Source organism: Gopherus evgoodei, chromosome 3 (genome assembly GCF_007399415.2).
Source record: "Gopherus evgoodei ecotype Sinaloan lineage chromosome 3, rGopEvg1_v1.p, whole genome shotgun sequence".
Classification (NCBI taxonomy): Eukaryota; Metazoa; Chordata; order Testudines; family Testudinidae; genus Gopherus; species Gopherus evgoodei.
This window is the reverse complement of record NC_044324.1, coordinates 190,359,225-190,373,938: the sequence shown is the minus strand read 5'-3', so window position 1 is coordinate 190,373,938 and position 14,714 is coordinate 190,359,225. Positions and strand designations below refer to the sequence as shown.

At 44.6% G+C, this 14,714-nt stretch overlaps 1 protein-coding gene across 5 annotated transcripts in view; it reads right to left on the bottom strand.

Annotated features, from left to right (window-relative positions):
- Positions 1–689: 689 nt before the first annotated feature.
- The window catches only part of TTC7A (tetratricopeptide repeat domain 7A), a 302,921-nt gene continuing 288,896 nt past the window's right edge, over positions 690–14,714 (bottom strand). For all 5 annotated transcript variants that reach the window (XM_030557709.1, XM_030557708.1, XM_030557707.1 and 2 more), the window contains one exon: positions 690–1,945. In XM_030557709.1, the coding sequence (XP_030413569.1) occupies positions 1,724–1,945 (222 nt within the window). In that variant the 3' untranslated portion in view covers positions 690–1,723. The remainder of the gene's footprint in view (positions 1,946–14,714) is intronic.

The window sequence follows — 14,714 nt, the reverse complement described above, 5'->3', positions numbered from 1 at the left end:
GGACACTCCAGAATTAACAATTCAAGTAGTCTTTAAATTTCTGAATCATTGCAAACAATTCAGACAGCAAGTTAACTGAAGAATCTTGAGGGTCTTTACAAATAAACCCTCTATATTTATATAGCATGAAGATATTATTTCTAGGGTAAACTAGTCAAATATATGGTGGAGCTATAGTATAAAGAATACTTCAGTCCAAAACCATTTAAAAATAGTTGGAAATAATGGACCAGATTATCAGCTATGAACAGCCAAAGCACACATGACACAAGACAGGGTGTGTGTTTGTGTGTAAAGGTGACCAAAAGCTCACCTTTTCAGTCCCTGCGCGTTTCCTTGTGCCATGTTAGAGCAGACTCAGGGCTGCACTAACTTGATGCAATGGCCTTACAGGGCTGAAAACATAGCCAAAGAGCCATTTAGCATAGGGGTATGCCAGCCACACCCACTTTCCCTACTATACCAGCAGACGGGAGGATGGCGCTACACCACCAGAAGATCACTCTGATATTCTCTGGCCAGGCAAGACAGCTTCAGGGCCAGATTACAGTGGTGATGAGGCACAAAGTGGTCCTAATATACTGAAGGATCTGGCCCAGTATTTCTGGTGCCAATTTCCTTTGAAGCCATGGCTGATCAAAAAACTACAGTGAAAATAAAGGTAATGTATATATACACATACTGCTTCCAACAATTAAACATGTTTATCATCTGTGCAGTCACTAGGTTTTATAGATGAGCAGGAAAAAGCTCTGTCAAGAACAATAGCAAAAGTAAAGCACAGGGTACACATATAATACATTGCCTGAAATCAGCAACATACTTGCTGTAAAAGCGGCTGGAGTACGTAATTACTAAGAATGATGCTCAGATAGTTTACACGAGCTGACCCGATGAAGTGCCTTGCAATAAATATTTAATTTGAAAGAAAATATTTTTAATACTAGTCAAAATTTGAATGGATCAGGCCTTTGACTTTTCCACTTCTGTGGTTCACACCACCACAGCTGCCCATAGAAAAATGTCTTAATTTAGATCAGTCCAGTCAAAAGCTACTGTGAGTATTGACTGTGTTTGCAGTATGGCACTGCAGGGTGAAGATAAGTATTAGCAGGTCTTTTAAAAGAGTTTTGTAAAAAGTGTATTTAAGAGTTACAGCTACTATTCTGTCATCATTCTTCACCTACTAATGTGGCTGTGCACACACACACACACACACACACATATGTATATATATGGCCAAATTTGGCTCTGATGTAAGTTGGGCGGCTTCCCTTACTTTATTAATAGAGTTGCACACGCTTACACTAGGTTTGAATTTAGCTCATGGTTGTTTTTAAATTAAGTCTTTCTCAAAAAAAGTTGAAAGGTGCATGAAATTTGTTTTCAACACAAGTGTTTCTTACAGCTACACTCTAGCAGCATCTACACTATGGTCAGTTTAGTCATCTAGGGCCCGAGCCATCTCCTGCTGAAATCAACAGGAGTCTTTCCACTGACTTCAACAGGAGTCAGATCAGATATCTGTGAAGCTGGAAGAAATTGTCCTCTCTATGTCACTTGTTGTAAGGTTGGGTTTTTCCTCAGCTAAACACATAGATCAGAGTCAAATCCTGGAATTAAAAGTTACAGTTGTATTTTGCTGTCTAACCCAGAGTTTCTGCTGTGTAAATTTCTTAGCATCCACCCACTGGAGGGCTGTGCTTGGCTGAAAGGAAGAGCTTTATAGTTCTCTCGGTATGACAGTGAAAGGGACAACAGGACTACTGGATTCGAGGTCCAGAGCTGTTAGGAAGCATTCCACAGCAGCTTCATTTTTTCCTTGAGCTTGCAATACTTCTCCGAGGCTGTTCCAGGCTTGGTGATTGGTGTTCTGTATCTGGACTGCATCTCTCAAAACCTTCTGAGCCAGGCTTCTCCGCCCGAGCCTGCTCAGTATGGGCCCCTGCAAATAAACAGCAATCTTGTATTAGTGCCTAGCAGTATTAACACTGTCAGTTCATAGTGTGCTCCACAATGGTACAATACATGGTCTGCCCAAGGCGCTAACACTCTAAGCAGACAGGAACGATAAATCAGCCTGTGAGAGGAGAGAGGATCTTCAGCACAAAATGATTCTTGAAGAAGAGGAGTTGCCCACTACTAAGTTACGCACTGATTTGATTGTGGATGGATTTAACAGAGGTTGTAAAGCCTTTAATCCTACAGGAAAATATTTGGGAGACCAATTACCCAGAGACCACAGGCTAAATTAACACTTGTATGTTTAGTAATGCAGACATGCAGCTGCCTCCCAAGCACCCCTTCATGACTCAGGGAGGTATTGGAGCATCTTGCCTCAGTTTCCCTTCTTCAGGGCTCCTCAGAAACTCCACACACAGCCTCCTTTTCTCTGTTCAAACACCCCTCCTTAGTAGGGCTGCCAACTTTATAGTGGCATAAAACCTAACACTCTAGTCCTGCCCCTTCCCTGAGGCCCCACCTCTATCCGACCCCGCTCACTACATTACCCCTCCCTTGGTGGCTCGCTCTCCCCCACCCTCACTCACTTTCACTGGGCTGAGGCAGGGGGTTGGGGTGCAGGAGGGGGTGAGGGCTCTAACTCGGGGTGTGTGGGCTCTGGAGTGGGGCCAGAAATGAAGAGTTCAGTGTGTGGGATGGGGCTCCAGGAGGGGGCAGGGAGTGCGGCACAGGGGTGTGTGAGGGCTCTAACTAGGGTGTGTGGGCTCTGGGGTGGGGCCAGGGATGAATGGTTGGGGTGCAGGAAGAGGCTCCAGGCTGGGGGGGTGGTGCTGAGGGATTTGGAGTGCGGCACGTGGCTGCAGGTTGAGGCAGCGGATTAGGGTCTGGGAGGGGGTGAGAGCTCTGGGCTGGGGGTGTTGGCTCTGGAGTGGGGCCGGGGATTAAAGGTTGGAGTGCAGGAGGGAGCTCCAGGCTGGGGGGTGGGGCCAAGGGATTTGGAGTGCAGGAGGGAGCTGTAAGTTGAGGCAAGAGGTTGGGGTGCAGGAGGGGGTGAGGACTCTGGGGTGGGGCCAGGGATGAGGGATTTGTGGTTCAGGAGGTGGCTCTAGGCTTGGGGAGGGCTCAGGGCTGTGGCAGGGGGTTGGGGCTCGGGGTTGGGCTGTGGGCTTACCTCGGCTGGCTCTCGGTCAGTGGCACAGTGGGGGGTGGGTGGGCTAAGCAGGCTGCCTGTTTGTCCTGGCACCACGCTGTGTGCACCCTGGAAGCAGCCAGCAGGTCTGGTTCCTAGGTCAGGGGGCCAGGAGGTTCCATGCACCGCTCTTGCCCACAGGCACTTCCCCCCAAGCTCCCATTGGCCGGGAACCAGCAAATGGGAGTGCACAGCCAGTGCTCAGGGTGGGGGCAGTGCTTGGAACCCTGTGGCCCCCCCCGCCTAGGAGCCAGACCTGCTGACTGCTTCTGGGGTGGTGCTGACCGGAGCTGCCAGGGTCGCTTTTCTACTGGTGTTCTGGCCGAAAACCAGACACTGGTCATCTTACTCCTAAAGGTCTGGGTTTCTTAACATCAAAGTTCAGAGCAAAACTGAAAGTCCCAAATAAAGTCGACACAGTTCAACTGTATTCCCTGCTTTTAGTAGGCCACTCCTAGGTGGAGATCTGTTCAGGCCCAAACTCTTCTCCTGATCAAGGGTCTCTTGCAGGGTATCCTGCTCACAGCAGCTCTTCTGCAGTCTCTGCCACAGCTTCCTCCTCTTGTTTCCTGTTTCCTCTGGCTCTTTATAGAGCCCAGTTGCCTTTTATTAGGCCCCGTGGACCAGTACCCTCTTAAAGGGCCCAGTCCGAGCTGTGACAATCAAAAATTTGGAAGAGCCTCACTCTCAAGATCAGGTTTGCGGAGCATTTGCGTTCATATTTCAATATTCTCCATCATTTGTTAAAAATGTGCTGTCTCTGTCATTAATTCAATCAGTTTGTAAGGATATTCGTATTTGAACAGGAAAGAGGTGTCAAGCGGAGTGATAGAATTCAGTGTTACAATGGAGTGAATAATCACAGAAAATGTGTTGCAGTATTCGCCCACTGTGAACACAATGTGCCTCACTATGGAAATCATCTTGCAGGAAAGTACTTCATTTCAAATACCCTTATAAAGATACATAGAAAGAGTGAGGTGTCAGTGTGTTAGATGATTACTTGACTTCAGTTGTTTCCTATGCTTGTTGTGTGTAGCTGCAGTCATAAATTTAACTAGAAGCTTTAGTAACCTTTGATTGGCCTAGCTGTGTCTAGCTAATATAAAAAGATGTGCAATATTTTAAAATCCTTGTGGTCACAGCCTAAAACATTTGTTTGATGAACAACGGGTATTCTTCTGCAAGTAGCAAATATTTTTCTTTGTCTTCTTGTGTTTACTTTATATAGGTAGCCAGCAGGTGCACAATCAATCACCATGACTAAGTCCTGCATAGCAGCGGTAAGCTGTTACCAATAACTACAGAAAAATATTACCATACAAGAGAAAGGAGTAAAGATGCCACATGCTTTTAAGCAAACAAAGGAATCCTCAACAAAGGTTTCCTTGTTCAAAAGAAGAGCACACATTATTTTGATGTGAAAATCCATTCATAACTATTTCATATAAAACCTGAACTTTCAAAGCCCAAAAGCACTTACTCTCTCTAGCGCTTTCCTCCTCTGTATTTACAAAACAGGGCCTGAAAGGAATTAAAAGTCAATGGGCCAAATTCTGCTCTACATCTGTGCTTATATCGTTTACCTTCAATAGAAGTTGTATATGTCTACTCAAGGCAGATTTTGGTCCATTGTGGGTAGATGATTGGAAACAGAATCAAGGGTTTATGACCAGATTATGTAACCTGTGCATCTTTAGGGCCATCAGTCTACATGAACATTAAAACAAAACCCACCAAATAAAAATAACAACATGCAAAGCTGTCCTTTTGCAGCACAGTTTCCTCATGTCAGTCTCAAGTGAATGATGCCTTTTGTAGTCAAGGATCATCTGTTGAATTCACTCCAGGTAGCCAAAGCTCTTTTCATATCCTTGCACACCATTTTCTGTTCTGCCTGCATGACAATTGGTCTACTTGAGTCTGAGGCACTCCTTTTAGTTTACTTCTCCCTGCAAATATTTTGGGACACTACATCTGAAGGAGACTGTATACCAATACTGGGCATTGCATTATACTGTATTAGCACAGGGTGAATCCCAGAACACAGTGTAGCCCTTACTCAGAAATGTAATGTTACAAATGAATATTTGGCTGACTGTAAGAAAAATAATCATTTAAAAAGTTACTCATTTAGTTCATCAGAACAATCTACAAGTTTACAGAGGGCTGATCCAATGCTCTTTGAATTCAGTAGAAAGACTCCAATTGACTTCAACAGGTGTTGCTGGGTCAGTGAGAAACTGAAATGGTTTTGGAGATAAGTTTTGGGTAAAGTTGCTACAATCAACATTTCTGAGCCTCTTGATGGGAGTGGCTGACTTGCTGAAACATGTCAGTATGGAGAACTCATTATAAGTGATTGTCAATGCTACTTGTTCTAGTCTTCTGCAATGCTAACTTAAAAAAAAGTACTTCAGTGTTTACTATTTAAATGTTTGCTATTTAAAGAACGAATTGAATGCTAGTTCTGTGTGTCAAATATCAGAGGGGTAGCTGTGTTAGGCCGCATCCACAAAAACAATGAGGAATCCGGTGGCACCTTAAAGACTAACAGAGGTAAAAACCATGCGTCTGAAGAAGTGGGCTTTTTTACCCACGAAAGCTTATGCCCAAATAAATCTGTTAGTCTTTTAGATGCCACCGGCCTCCTCTTAGTTCTGTGCGGGGAGGCTGAATGGAAGAGCTACTGTGAGTCTCCATGCCAGCCTCAAACAGTTTTTGTGAACTACAGACCACAGAATCCCAGAATCCCGTGCAGTAACATACACCACTGAACACTTGGTTTTTCTGAGGGATTTGTTCTTTGGAGCTGCTCCTCACTAGTGAGTTCCATATCTCCCCATGGAGTCTGGCTAGCTGTAAACAATGCCTGCATGTTGTTGTATGTAAAGTCCACCTGGAATCTGCCTACAGTGCGAAGAAAATATAATATATTCATAGAGCCACCCACTGATGGGCAATTTACATTTTTAGCTGAAAGATTTTTTAGATTTTCTAATGAAAGTTCCATTCCTTAGTTGCCATAGGAACACATCTGCTTGATGTGTGTGTGCATAATTTCATAAAATCAGAGATCTAAGGAAGATTAGCAATTAGTATAAATAAGAGAAGACAACTGATTAAGGGTTTCATCTTCCTATTACAAGCAAAGGGAGAGGCTGTATTATTGTTGCCCTTTATCCCCCGTGCTCCCCCCCCCATATCAATGCAGAAATCACTGCCTGGCACAGCCTTTCTTTTCAAGTTCAACAGCAGGATTCTTTTGGCTATCAAGAGGGCTCTTAGGAGCTACCTCCTTCCCCATTTATTTAGGTTATACAGATGGTTAGTATATCCCAGCACTAGAGTCACTGAAATATTGTCCATTGATTTCAATGGGTTTTAAGGCCCTAATCCCACTTCCATTTACCTTAAGAGCAAAATTCCCATAAACTTCAATAGTGCAGGGTCAGGCCCAACAGAGGAGAGGCTGGTTTTTAAATTAATCTATCTATCTATCTATCTATCTATCTATCTATCATAACGTTAAGTAAAAGAACCCCAAAAAACCCCACCGTCCTGGGAACAGTGCAACAAGAGCCTCCCCCAGTACTATGTTAAATAAACATGCTGCTTTCCTATGCTAATTGTTTTGCTCTAACTATTAAAGCTTAGGTACTGATCTACCTAACGTGGTCTGAAGATAACTAAGACAAATTCATTTAATTTTTCCTCCTCTATTTTTTTTTGGTTGAAGCTAAACGTTAATGCTTGTGAATCTAGACAGATAGCATTGAAATGATGGCCTTTCTCTCATCCACCACTGAAAGATTTATAGAAACATGGTAGGTTTTTTTTTTATTTTAAACTTCCTTGTAGAGAGAAGTGGTAGCAAAGTGATGCTGGTGTAACTTATCAGTGCATGCAGATACAGTCAATGTAGATACTGAGTTTGGCACTATGATTTAAGGGGACTTAGGCCTTTAACCAGATTCGTAGGAAGTGATCTGCAAAGAAAAAGGAACACTGGGCTTATGGCTGGAATTTTCAAAACTGCCCAGGGTCCAGATTCTCAAAGGTATTTAGACTGTTAGGTGCCTAAATACCTTTGAGGATCTGGGCCTAAGTGACCTGAGGCTGATCAACATGGAAAATGGAATCCAAGTAACTCTTATCAGTTGAAATCCATGTCTTTAGTTATTTCAGTGCAGTCCATGGATTCTGAAACAGGACTACCCTATTTCAATATAACTTAAGTAGGTAAAAAGTAGGTATTTCAGTTTCAATTTCCATGTAGCCATTAGGATTGGAGCATAAGTCCCATTGATTTGTAGGATTTGTCCCTATAGGATTTGTGCTTCTTAAGTCATTTAGGCTGTTTTGAAATTCCTTTTTGTGCTTTTTTTTCTTTTTTTTTTTTTACTTCTTTATGATGCATGGAGAAGGCTCCTAAAAGGGATTTTGTTTGTTTGTTTGAAATTTTCTGCATTAGCAATTCAGTTTCTCTCTTCCTTTCTCCTTCTGGGAGATGTTATAGATGACTGAAAAGCCAGTAACATATAACATTAGAGATAAGAACCAACTGACTGAGAGGGGAAGATATTTCTAGTTAGAAAATTAAAATACTTTTTTTGCGAACATCTGCTTAATTCAAATGTCTTATAAACAACTGGGAGAAAAACTTTCTTTGTTGGAGCCTCAACATCCTCTTCCCTTTCCAGGATCTTGAAGCAAAAATAAGGAATAGAAGACTAAGCAAAAAAACCTTTGTTTTGGGGGAAAAAACCTTTTAGGTCATATTTATACATCATAAAGAAGCATGGGGACACATCCAATGTTATCCTTTGCAGGGCACCTTTAATAACAATAATGGGTCCAGATATCTTTCTTTACACAATAATCAATGTCCTTATTTCCCCTCCCCACAGAGGACAGCAGGGATTTCACCCATTACAGTAAGAAGAACAGGGGTGGAATTCCATTCCCAAGTCAAAACATCAATTTTCTTTGCAAGTCAAACACGCTGGGTGTGCCCTTTCTCTCAGGGATGTCAATGAGAGTGCTCAGCATCGAGCGGGATCTGGCACTATTTCAGAAAAGTGCTCACTGAAAGGAGATTGGGCTTATTCAGCAGCATGCTGCACAATGCCTTTGAAACACATTTGAAACCTCGTGGTAATATTCTCATGCAAGACAAAGTCTGCATTGCTACTGGGCAATGTACACTTGTGTCATTATTTAACAATCAAAACAAGTTGTAAGCAGAATCTGGTGCATAAATCAGGATATGACAAAGAGCCCTTTTGTAAAATGGCAAAGATTAAACCTGGGACATTCAAAGCTTACTGGAATCACAGGACAAAAGATTTGCAATTAGATGATTTCTGCTGCTGTTTCTCTTTGATAATTGCCCTCCACCCAGGAATAGATCTTGATCCATCGCTTTCAAAGGAGTTGAGATTTTTGAGCTGTGGGGAGCAGTTCTAGTATCACCTCACCACATGATGGTCTGCCACCTGTCAGTTATTGAATCTATTTAATCTTTATTCAGTGAGGGTTGTGTGACATGCTAGATCTAGATCCTTTGAAGGCTTTTACAAAAAATACATGAAGCATAAAACATAAAGAGCTCTGCTGGAGTAATCTGTGGGTATTTGCCAGATATGCTGATGAGCCAGATTCACTAAGGAACTTAGGTATTGCAATGCTGAGCATCAGCAGGCCTAACATTTAGGTGCACAGAAAATCATTGGGGTTCACAAAGCTTGAATTAGGCTCTGAGGTTCCTTCCACAATAAATGGGGAGAAATAGGTGCCCTAGAATAGGATTCACAGAGGCCAGCACATTAGGAGGCTCCTTGCCTAAGCTACCCAATGAAAGATGCCAAGGCAAGGAGTCTGTCCCAAGCCCCACATCTCTTTCAGGGAGTTTGGCACCTAAGCTCACACTTCCAAGAGGCACCTCCCTCTCCTTGGGCAGGAGGAGGAGGACCTTCCTCTTAACCTTTAGCCCATAGTTAGGGTACTCACTTGGGATGTGGGAGACCCCAGGTTCACCTGAGGAGGAGAAGAGATCTGAACAGGGATCTGCTACCTCTCAGGTGAGTGCCTCAACCACTGGGCTATAGGACATTCTGATGTGGGGCTCCCTCAGTCTCTCCTGCTGAAGATCTTCCAGGGTGGATAAATAAAATGAAAGTCAGGGAGCAAGATCCAAGCATGAGTGACTCTGTAGTCTGGTGGGTAGAACATTCACCTGGAAGGTAGGAGAACCAGTCTCCTTCTCCAGTGACTTTTGAAATTATTTATCCACAATGGGACAGCTTCAGCAGGAGAGACTGAAGGAGCAACCCCCACTGTCAGAATATCCCATAGCTCAGTGGCTAGGGCACTCACCTGAAAGGTGGTAGATCCCTGTTCAAAGCCCTTCTCCCACTCATGCAGAAAGTGGACTTGAATCAGGGATCTCCCACATCACAGGGGAGAACCCTAACCACTGGGTTACAAGGTGTGATGGAGGTCGTTCTCCTCCTCCTCCAGCTGTTTTGTGTGAGTTTGCATACAGGGCCCAGTGCAGTAGGCGAGATTGGAGCACTCTTACCAGATGGGGCCCTGCAGGCGAGTTAGCAGGAGGAACGCCTATCTCCCTCAACTCATGCATTGCTCTGGGGTTTAGGCATCCACGGTGCTGCAGTGTGCATGCTCAGAAGCAGAAACATAGGCACCTAGGGAATTTTAACTGCAAAAATTTAGGCACTGAGAGATTTTAGGAGCCTGCAGAGTTTGGTGACAGCTGAGCAGCAGTTTTGTGAATCCCACAAGGCCTGATTCTGGGATTTAGGCACATAAAATGGCTTTAGGTACCTAAGTCCTTTTGTGAATCTAGCACTCCATGACTTCATTTGCCACCTTGGTACTATGGAACAGTGGGAGCCAAATTCTGTATGAAGGTTTCATCTTTTAATGCTGCTACTTGTGCAGGCAGTGCAACTACTACTCACATTCTCCACCTCCCTCCCCTTCTGAAGCAGCATTTCCTGTCAATCAATGAATCTAAAGTGCTGCATTTGTGGAGGCTGGATTAAAAACTGCAGAATGTGTAAAGAGAAAAAAGGAAAGAAGAGAAGGGAGTGATAACCAAGCTTCAGCAATGCCTGGCATCTGCCAATATCCTGGATGCTGCGCAACTGGGTTTCAGACCATGCTACTTCATGATGACACCCTCCGCGTAGAACTAAAAATCAGCTCAACATGGCAATGGACGGACACCACATCACTGCTCAGATCACTCAATCTCTCTGCAGCTTTCAACCAGTCAATCACAAGGTACTGATGACCTACATACATTTAGCTCCACAGTGATCTATCCTGCCCTCTTTCTCCTTCAGCATCTACATGAAACAATGTGGACAGGTGGTAAAATGCCATGCTCTCTGCTGCTAACAATACACTCAGAGATGAAAGTAAGCTGGTCCAGTCCGATCCGGTCTGGCGTACTGGCAAGAGCTGGTATGCCATGTCAGACTGAACCGTCTTCCCCAGGCCGGTGATTTAAAGGGTCTGGGGCTCCTGGAAGCGGCTGGAGCCCCGGGGTCTTTAAAATTGCCGCCAGAGCCCTGCTACCAGAGCCCCTGGGTGGCGGAGGCAGCTTAAGCAGTGATTTAAAGGGCCCTTTAAATCACTGCTGGAGCCCCCGGCTGCTCCTGCTACCCTGGGGGCTCTGGCAGCGGGGCTCAGGTGGCGATTTAAAGGGCCCAGGGCTCCTGGCAGCTGTTACTGCAACAGAACCCCTGGCCCTTTAACACTCTGCCAGAGCCCCAAGCCCAGGGTACCTGCAGTAGTCGGGAGACCCTGGGGCTCCGTCCATGATTTAAAGGGCCCGGGGCTGCACTGCGGTACTGGCAGATGGAGCCCTGGGCCCTTTAAATTGCCCCCTATTACAGGGCTCCCAGCTGCCTCTGCAGCTGGTAGCTCTGGGGGTGATTTAAAGGGCCTGGGGCTCCCAGCCGCCACTACTGAAGCCGGAGCCCTGGGCCCTTTAAATCTTGATTAAAAGGTCCCAGGAATTTAAAGGCCCCGCCTCTTCTGTTGAGGCCATGCCTCTTCCAGTTGAGGCCCCACTCCCTACTCAGGACTCTGGCGTACCAATAAGTCCTTTAAATTACTTTCACCCCTGAATACACCCATGGCACGTGACCATGTTTATATCTCTTTCCAACTTTCAGTAGATGCAGCCACTGCCAACCTAAGGATGTCACACTGACTAGAGGACATCAGCACCTAGATGAAGAACAAATGGCTCAAATTTAATCCAGGCAAGTCTGAAGTGATGCTGTTTGCCAGTGGCAATACTCTTTGGACACTGTCCTCCCCTTCTCTCAAAGCCATGAAGTCTGAGAGTTCTGTCTGACTTACTATTAAACCCAGACAAGCAAGTAGCTCAGGTGTTAGAAAATGCCTTCTCCCACCTCCAGCTGGCTAGGAGACTCATCATCTACCTCCCATCAAAGACCTGGCCACAGTGACCCATGCCCTTGTCACCTCCAAACTGGACTACTGCAACTCACTGTGGAGTTGGAGCACAATGGGAGTGCTCAAGGTGGAAGCAACACAAAGGCTTCAGAATGCACTGAATGCAGCAAGCCTATCTCTTCATGAGGATGGGCTACAGCAAGCACATCACCTTTGTGCTCTGATCTCTTCTCTGGCTCCCAGTCTGTTTCCATTGCTCATTCAGGATTATCTGATCTTCAAAGCCATCAACCCATGAGGGCCAACTACATTACAGGCTGCATCTCCATCCACCACCCCTTCAAGACAACTGTGCTCTCTTTGGACAATGTAGCTTACAAAAAGGACAGGAGGAGGAGCATGAGACTCAAGATAAAAGCATTGGGAGCTCATAAGGTTCATCTGGGGAATGAGTTTCCTGGGGAGATCCGTTTGGTACAGAGGCAGATCCCCCTTTAGAGCTTGCTACAAGTCTTTTCTCTTTTAAAAAGGTTTCTCACCAGAGTCAGAATCAGTGCGGGGAGGAGGAAAAAGAAGATTTTTAAAAAGAGTGCTCCCAGGCCAAGGTTCCTGAGAGAAAAGCTAAAGATACATGAAGCCCCCTAGAGACTTCTCTGTGCAGATGTACTGGTAAGTTACCTGGGAAGCATTTAGATACCATGGCAATAGGTTCTATAGAAAGCACTGCACGATTCAGAAGAGAAGTGAAAGGAGAGAGAAGAGCAGAGAAAGGAAAGAAAAACTGCCTCTTTCCTCATGTGTTTCCCCTGCCATCTACATCCCCCCCAATACACTTCCTGCAGCAGCTCATAATTGAAAGGGATCCAGTTCCCCATACCTTCCTCTGAGAATTAAAAGAAAACCCCTGCCTGCTACTTACGACATGAAAGCTAAGTGGAAGGGGATGCACTTGTCCCCCCAGCCCGGTACTATCTATTTTGGTTCATCAAATGTTAACAGGCATGCTGCTAGTGTCTGAAGCTTAAATATGATAAAACATTTATTGACATAAAAGTAGGCCCTAAGGCAGCGTTGCACAAACCAGGAGGCTCTGATCTCTTCCCATGGATGTTAAAAAAGCAGAGGGAAAATGAAAAGAGGAATGTTTTTTTCTGCCTTGCTGGATTGTCATACCAATATACCAATACCAATCTCCTAGAACTGGAAGGGACCTTGAAAGGTCATTGAGTCCAGCCCCCTGCCTTCACTAGCAGGACCAAGTTATCATTTAGGCTTCAGCCAAAGCAGAACTGTCTGCTGCATGCTCAATATTTTACAGACATTTCTGCTTTCACTGAGACGTACATGCAAAATGAAGCAGCAAGCAAGTGACCCTAACAGGATGTCTCCTCCATATATTTCAAAGAGACTAACCAAATGCACTGTCTGTTTCACATTTTTTTCCCCGGGGGAAGGCAACATTTCTCCAAGGCCAGATCTTAGTAGCTGTCATAGTAATGTTGCAGAAGTCTACTCAGATGCTCTAATCAGGGATCAAGCCCTCATTATGCTATATACAAACATATGGTAAGAGAAGGTTCTTGTTCCAAAAACCTCAAAATCTAGGGCCTCAGTCTCGCAATTCACTGTGAACAGGCACACAGTTTAGCTGGTGTACAGTCACACTGATCTCACCTTAAACAGGTAAGACAGGCAAAGCATGGGAGAAAAAGAATACACACAAGCAAAGTGCTGGTTGGCAAACATGATGTCAATTTTATTTATATTGTTTATTCCTATATCAATTGTTGCTCTAACTAAAAGGGGATTTACATCTGCTTCCTGTTCCCATAATCCTCTCTGGTTACTGTGTCCCAAAATCCTTTGCACTGAGCGCTGTGGGATTTCAGGGAAAGTATACAAGACTGCAAACACAGGCAGAAGCAAAGGATTTTGGGAAATATCCTTCTCTGTTCATAGCTGCTCTTTCTTTTCCCTTCTATATCTCATGGTGCGTATGTCTATATTTGGTCATTGTAGCTTAACTCTCGACTTTGCAGTCTTATGCATTTCTTTTCCGCATATCTGCTCTCTCTCTCATCTTGATTTGCTTATAGTCAGCAGCAGGAACACAGAGAAAGCTGTTACATTTAGAAGTGGTACCTAAAAGATCTGCAGAAGGAAACTGAGTAGGATGCTAGTCAAGTTTCCCATTGCATCCTCTTCAGTGTCTGAAAGTGTCCTGTGTGGGGTGGGAATGGGGAGAGCTCTTTAGGCAGCTGCTCACACCTACAACCAGCTCTAGATTTTTCACCCACACCTACCTCAGTCCCACTTTCTTTTACAAATATTTACAGAGGTGGTCTCGAATCTCTCCGGTCCCTTGGTAGGTAGGGGAGGAAGACTATGACAAAATTTGAGAAATCATTCTGAAAGTCCACAAGGCTCAGATTTCTCTCAGAAGGAAATTTCAGCTGCTACATGCTTCTTTTAAAAAGTTTGTTGAACAGTTCTGAACATGTTTCAGTTACAGAAAGGGGATGGAGAGAAGCAAGGCTAGAGCAGAGGTGTTGAATACAGGTTTCTGTGGGATGGAAAATGCAAGATGAACAGAAGATTTTTTTCATGACAAATGAGAGATATCCAGCACCAAAGCTTGACCTATCATGAAATCCCTTCACTTATTTGGAGGCGTGACAAAATGTTTAATAAGCAAGAACAGTCACTCCTTTCTTGCTTATCAAACAATTGTCTTTTCCTCCTCAGATCATCCATAAAACACACTTTTTCTGCTAAGCATTACAAAAATGACCCCTTCCAGCTTCTCAAATAACCTGCAGCTGACACTGGCATTCCATGTTCCTTGGAATAGTCCTACTGAACCACTCACCAGAGTGAGCACCATACTCAGGCCTTGTCTACAAGGCAAGTTTCTGCGCAGTAAAGCAGCTTTCCTGCATTGTAACTCCAGAGGTGTACATACTGCCAAGCCACTTAGTGCACAGAAACTGCACAGTTATTGTGCAGGCAGTTATTGTGAACACACAACAGCGGTTACCCTTCAATGCTCTCTGAGTGGCGCTGTAACTGCCGGCGATGGAACTCTGCCAGTGTAGACATAGCCTCGGTA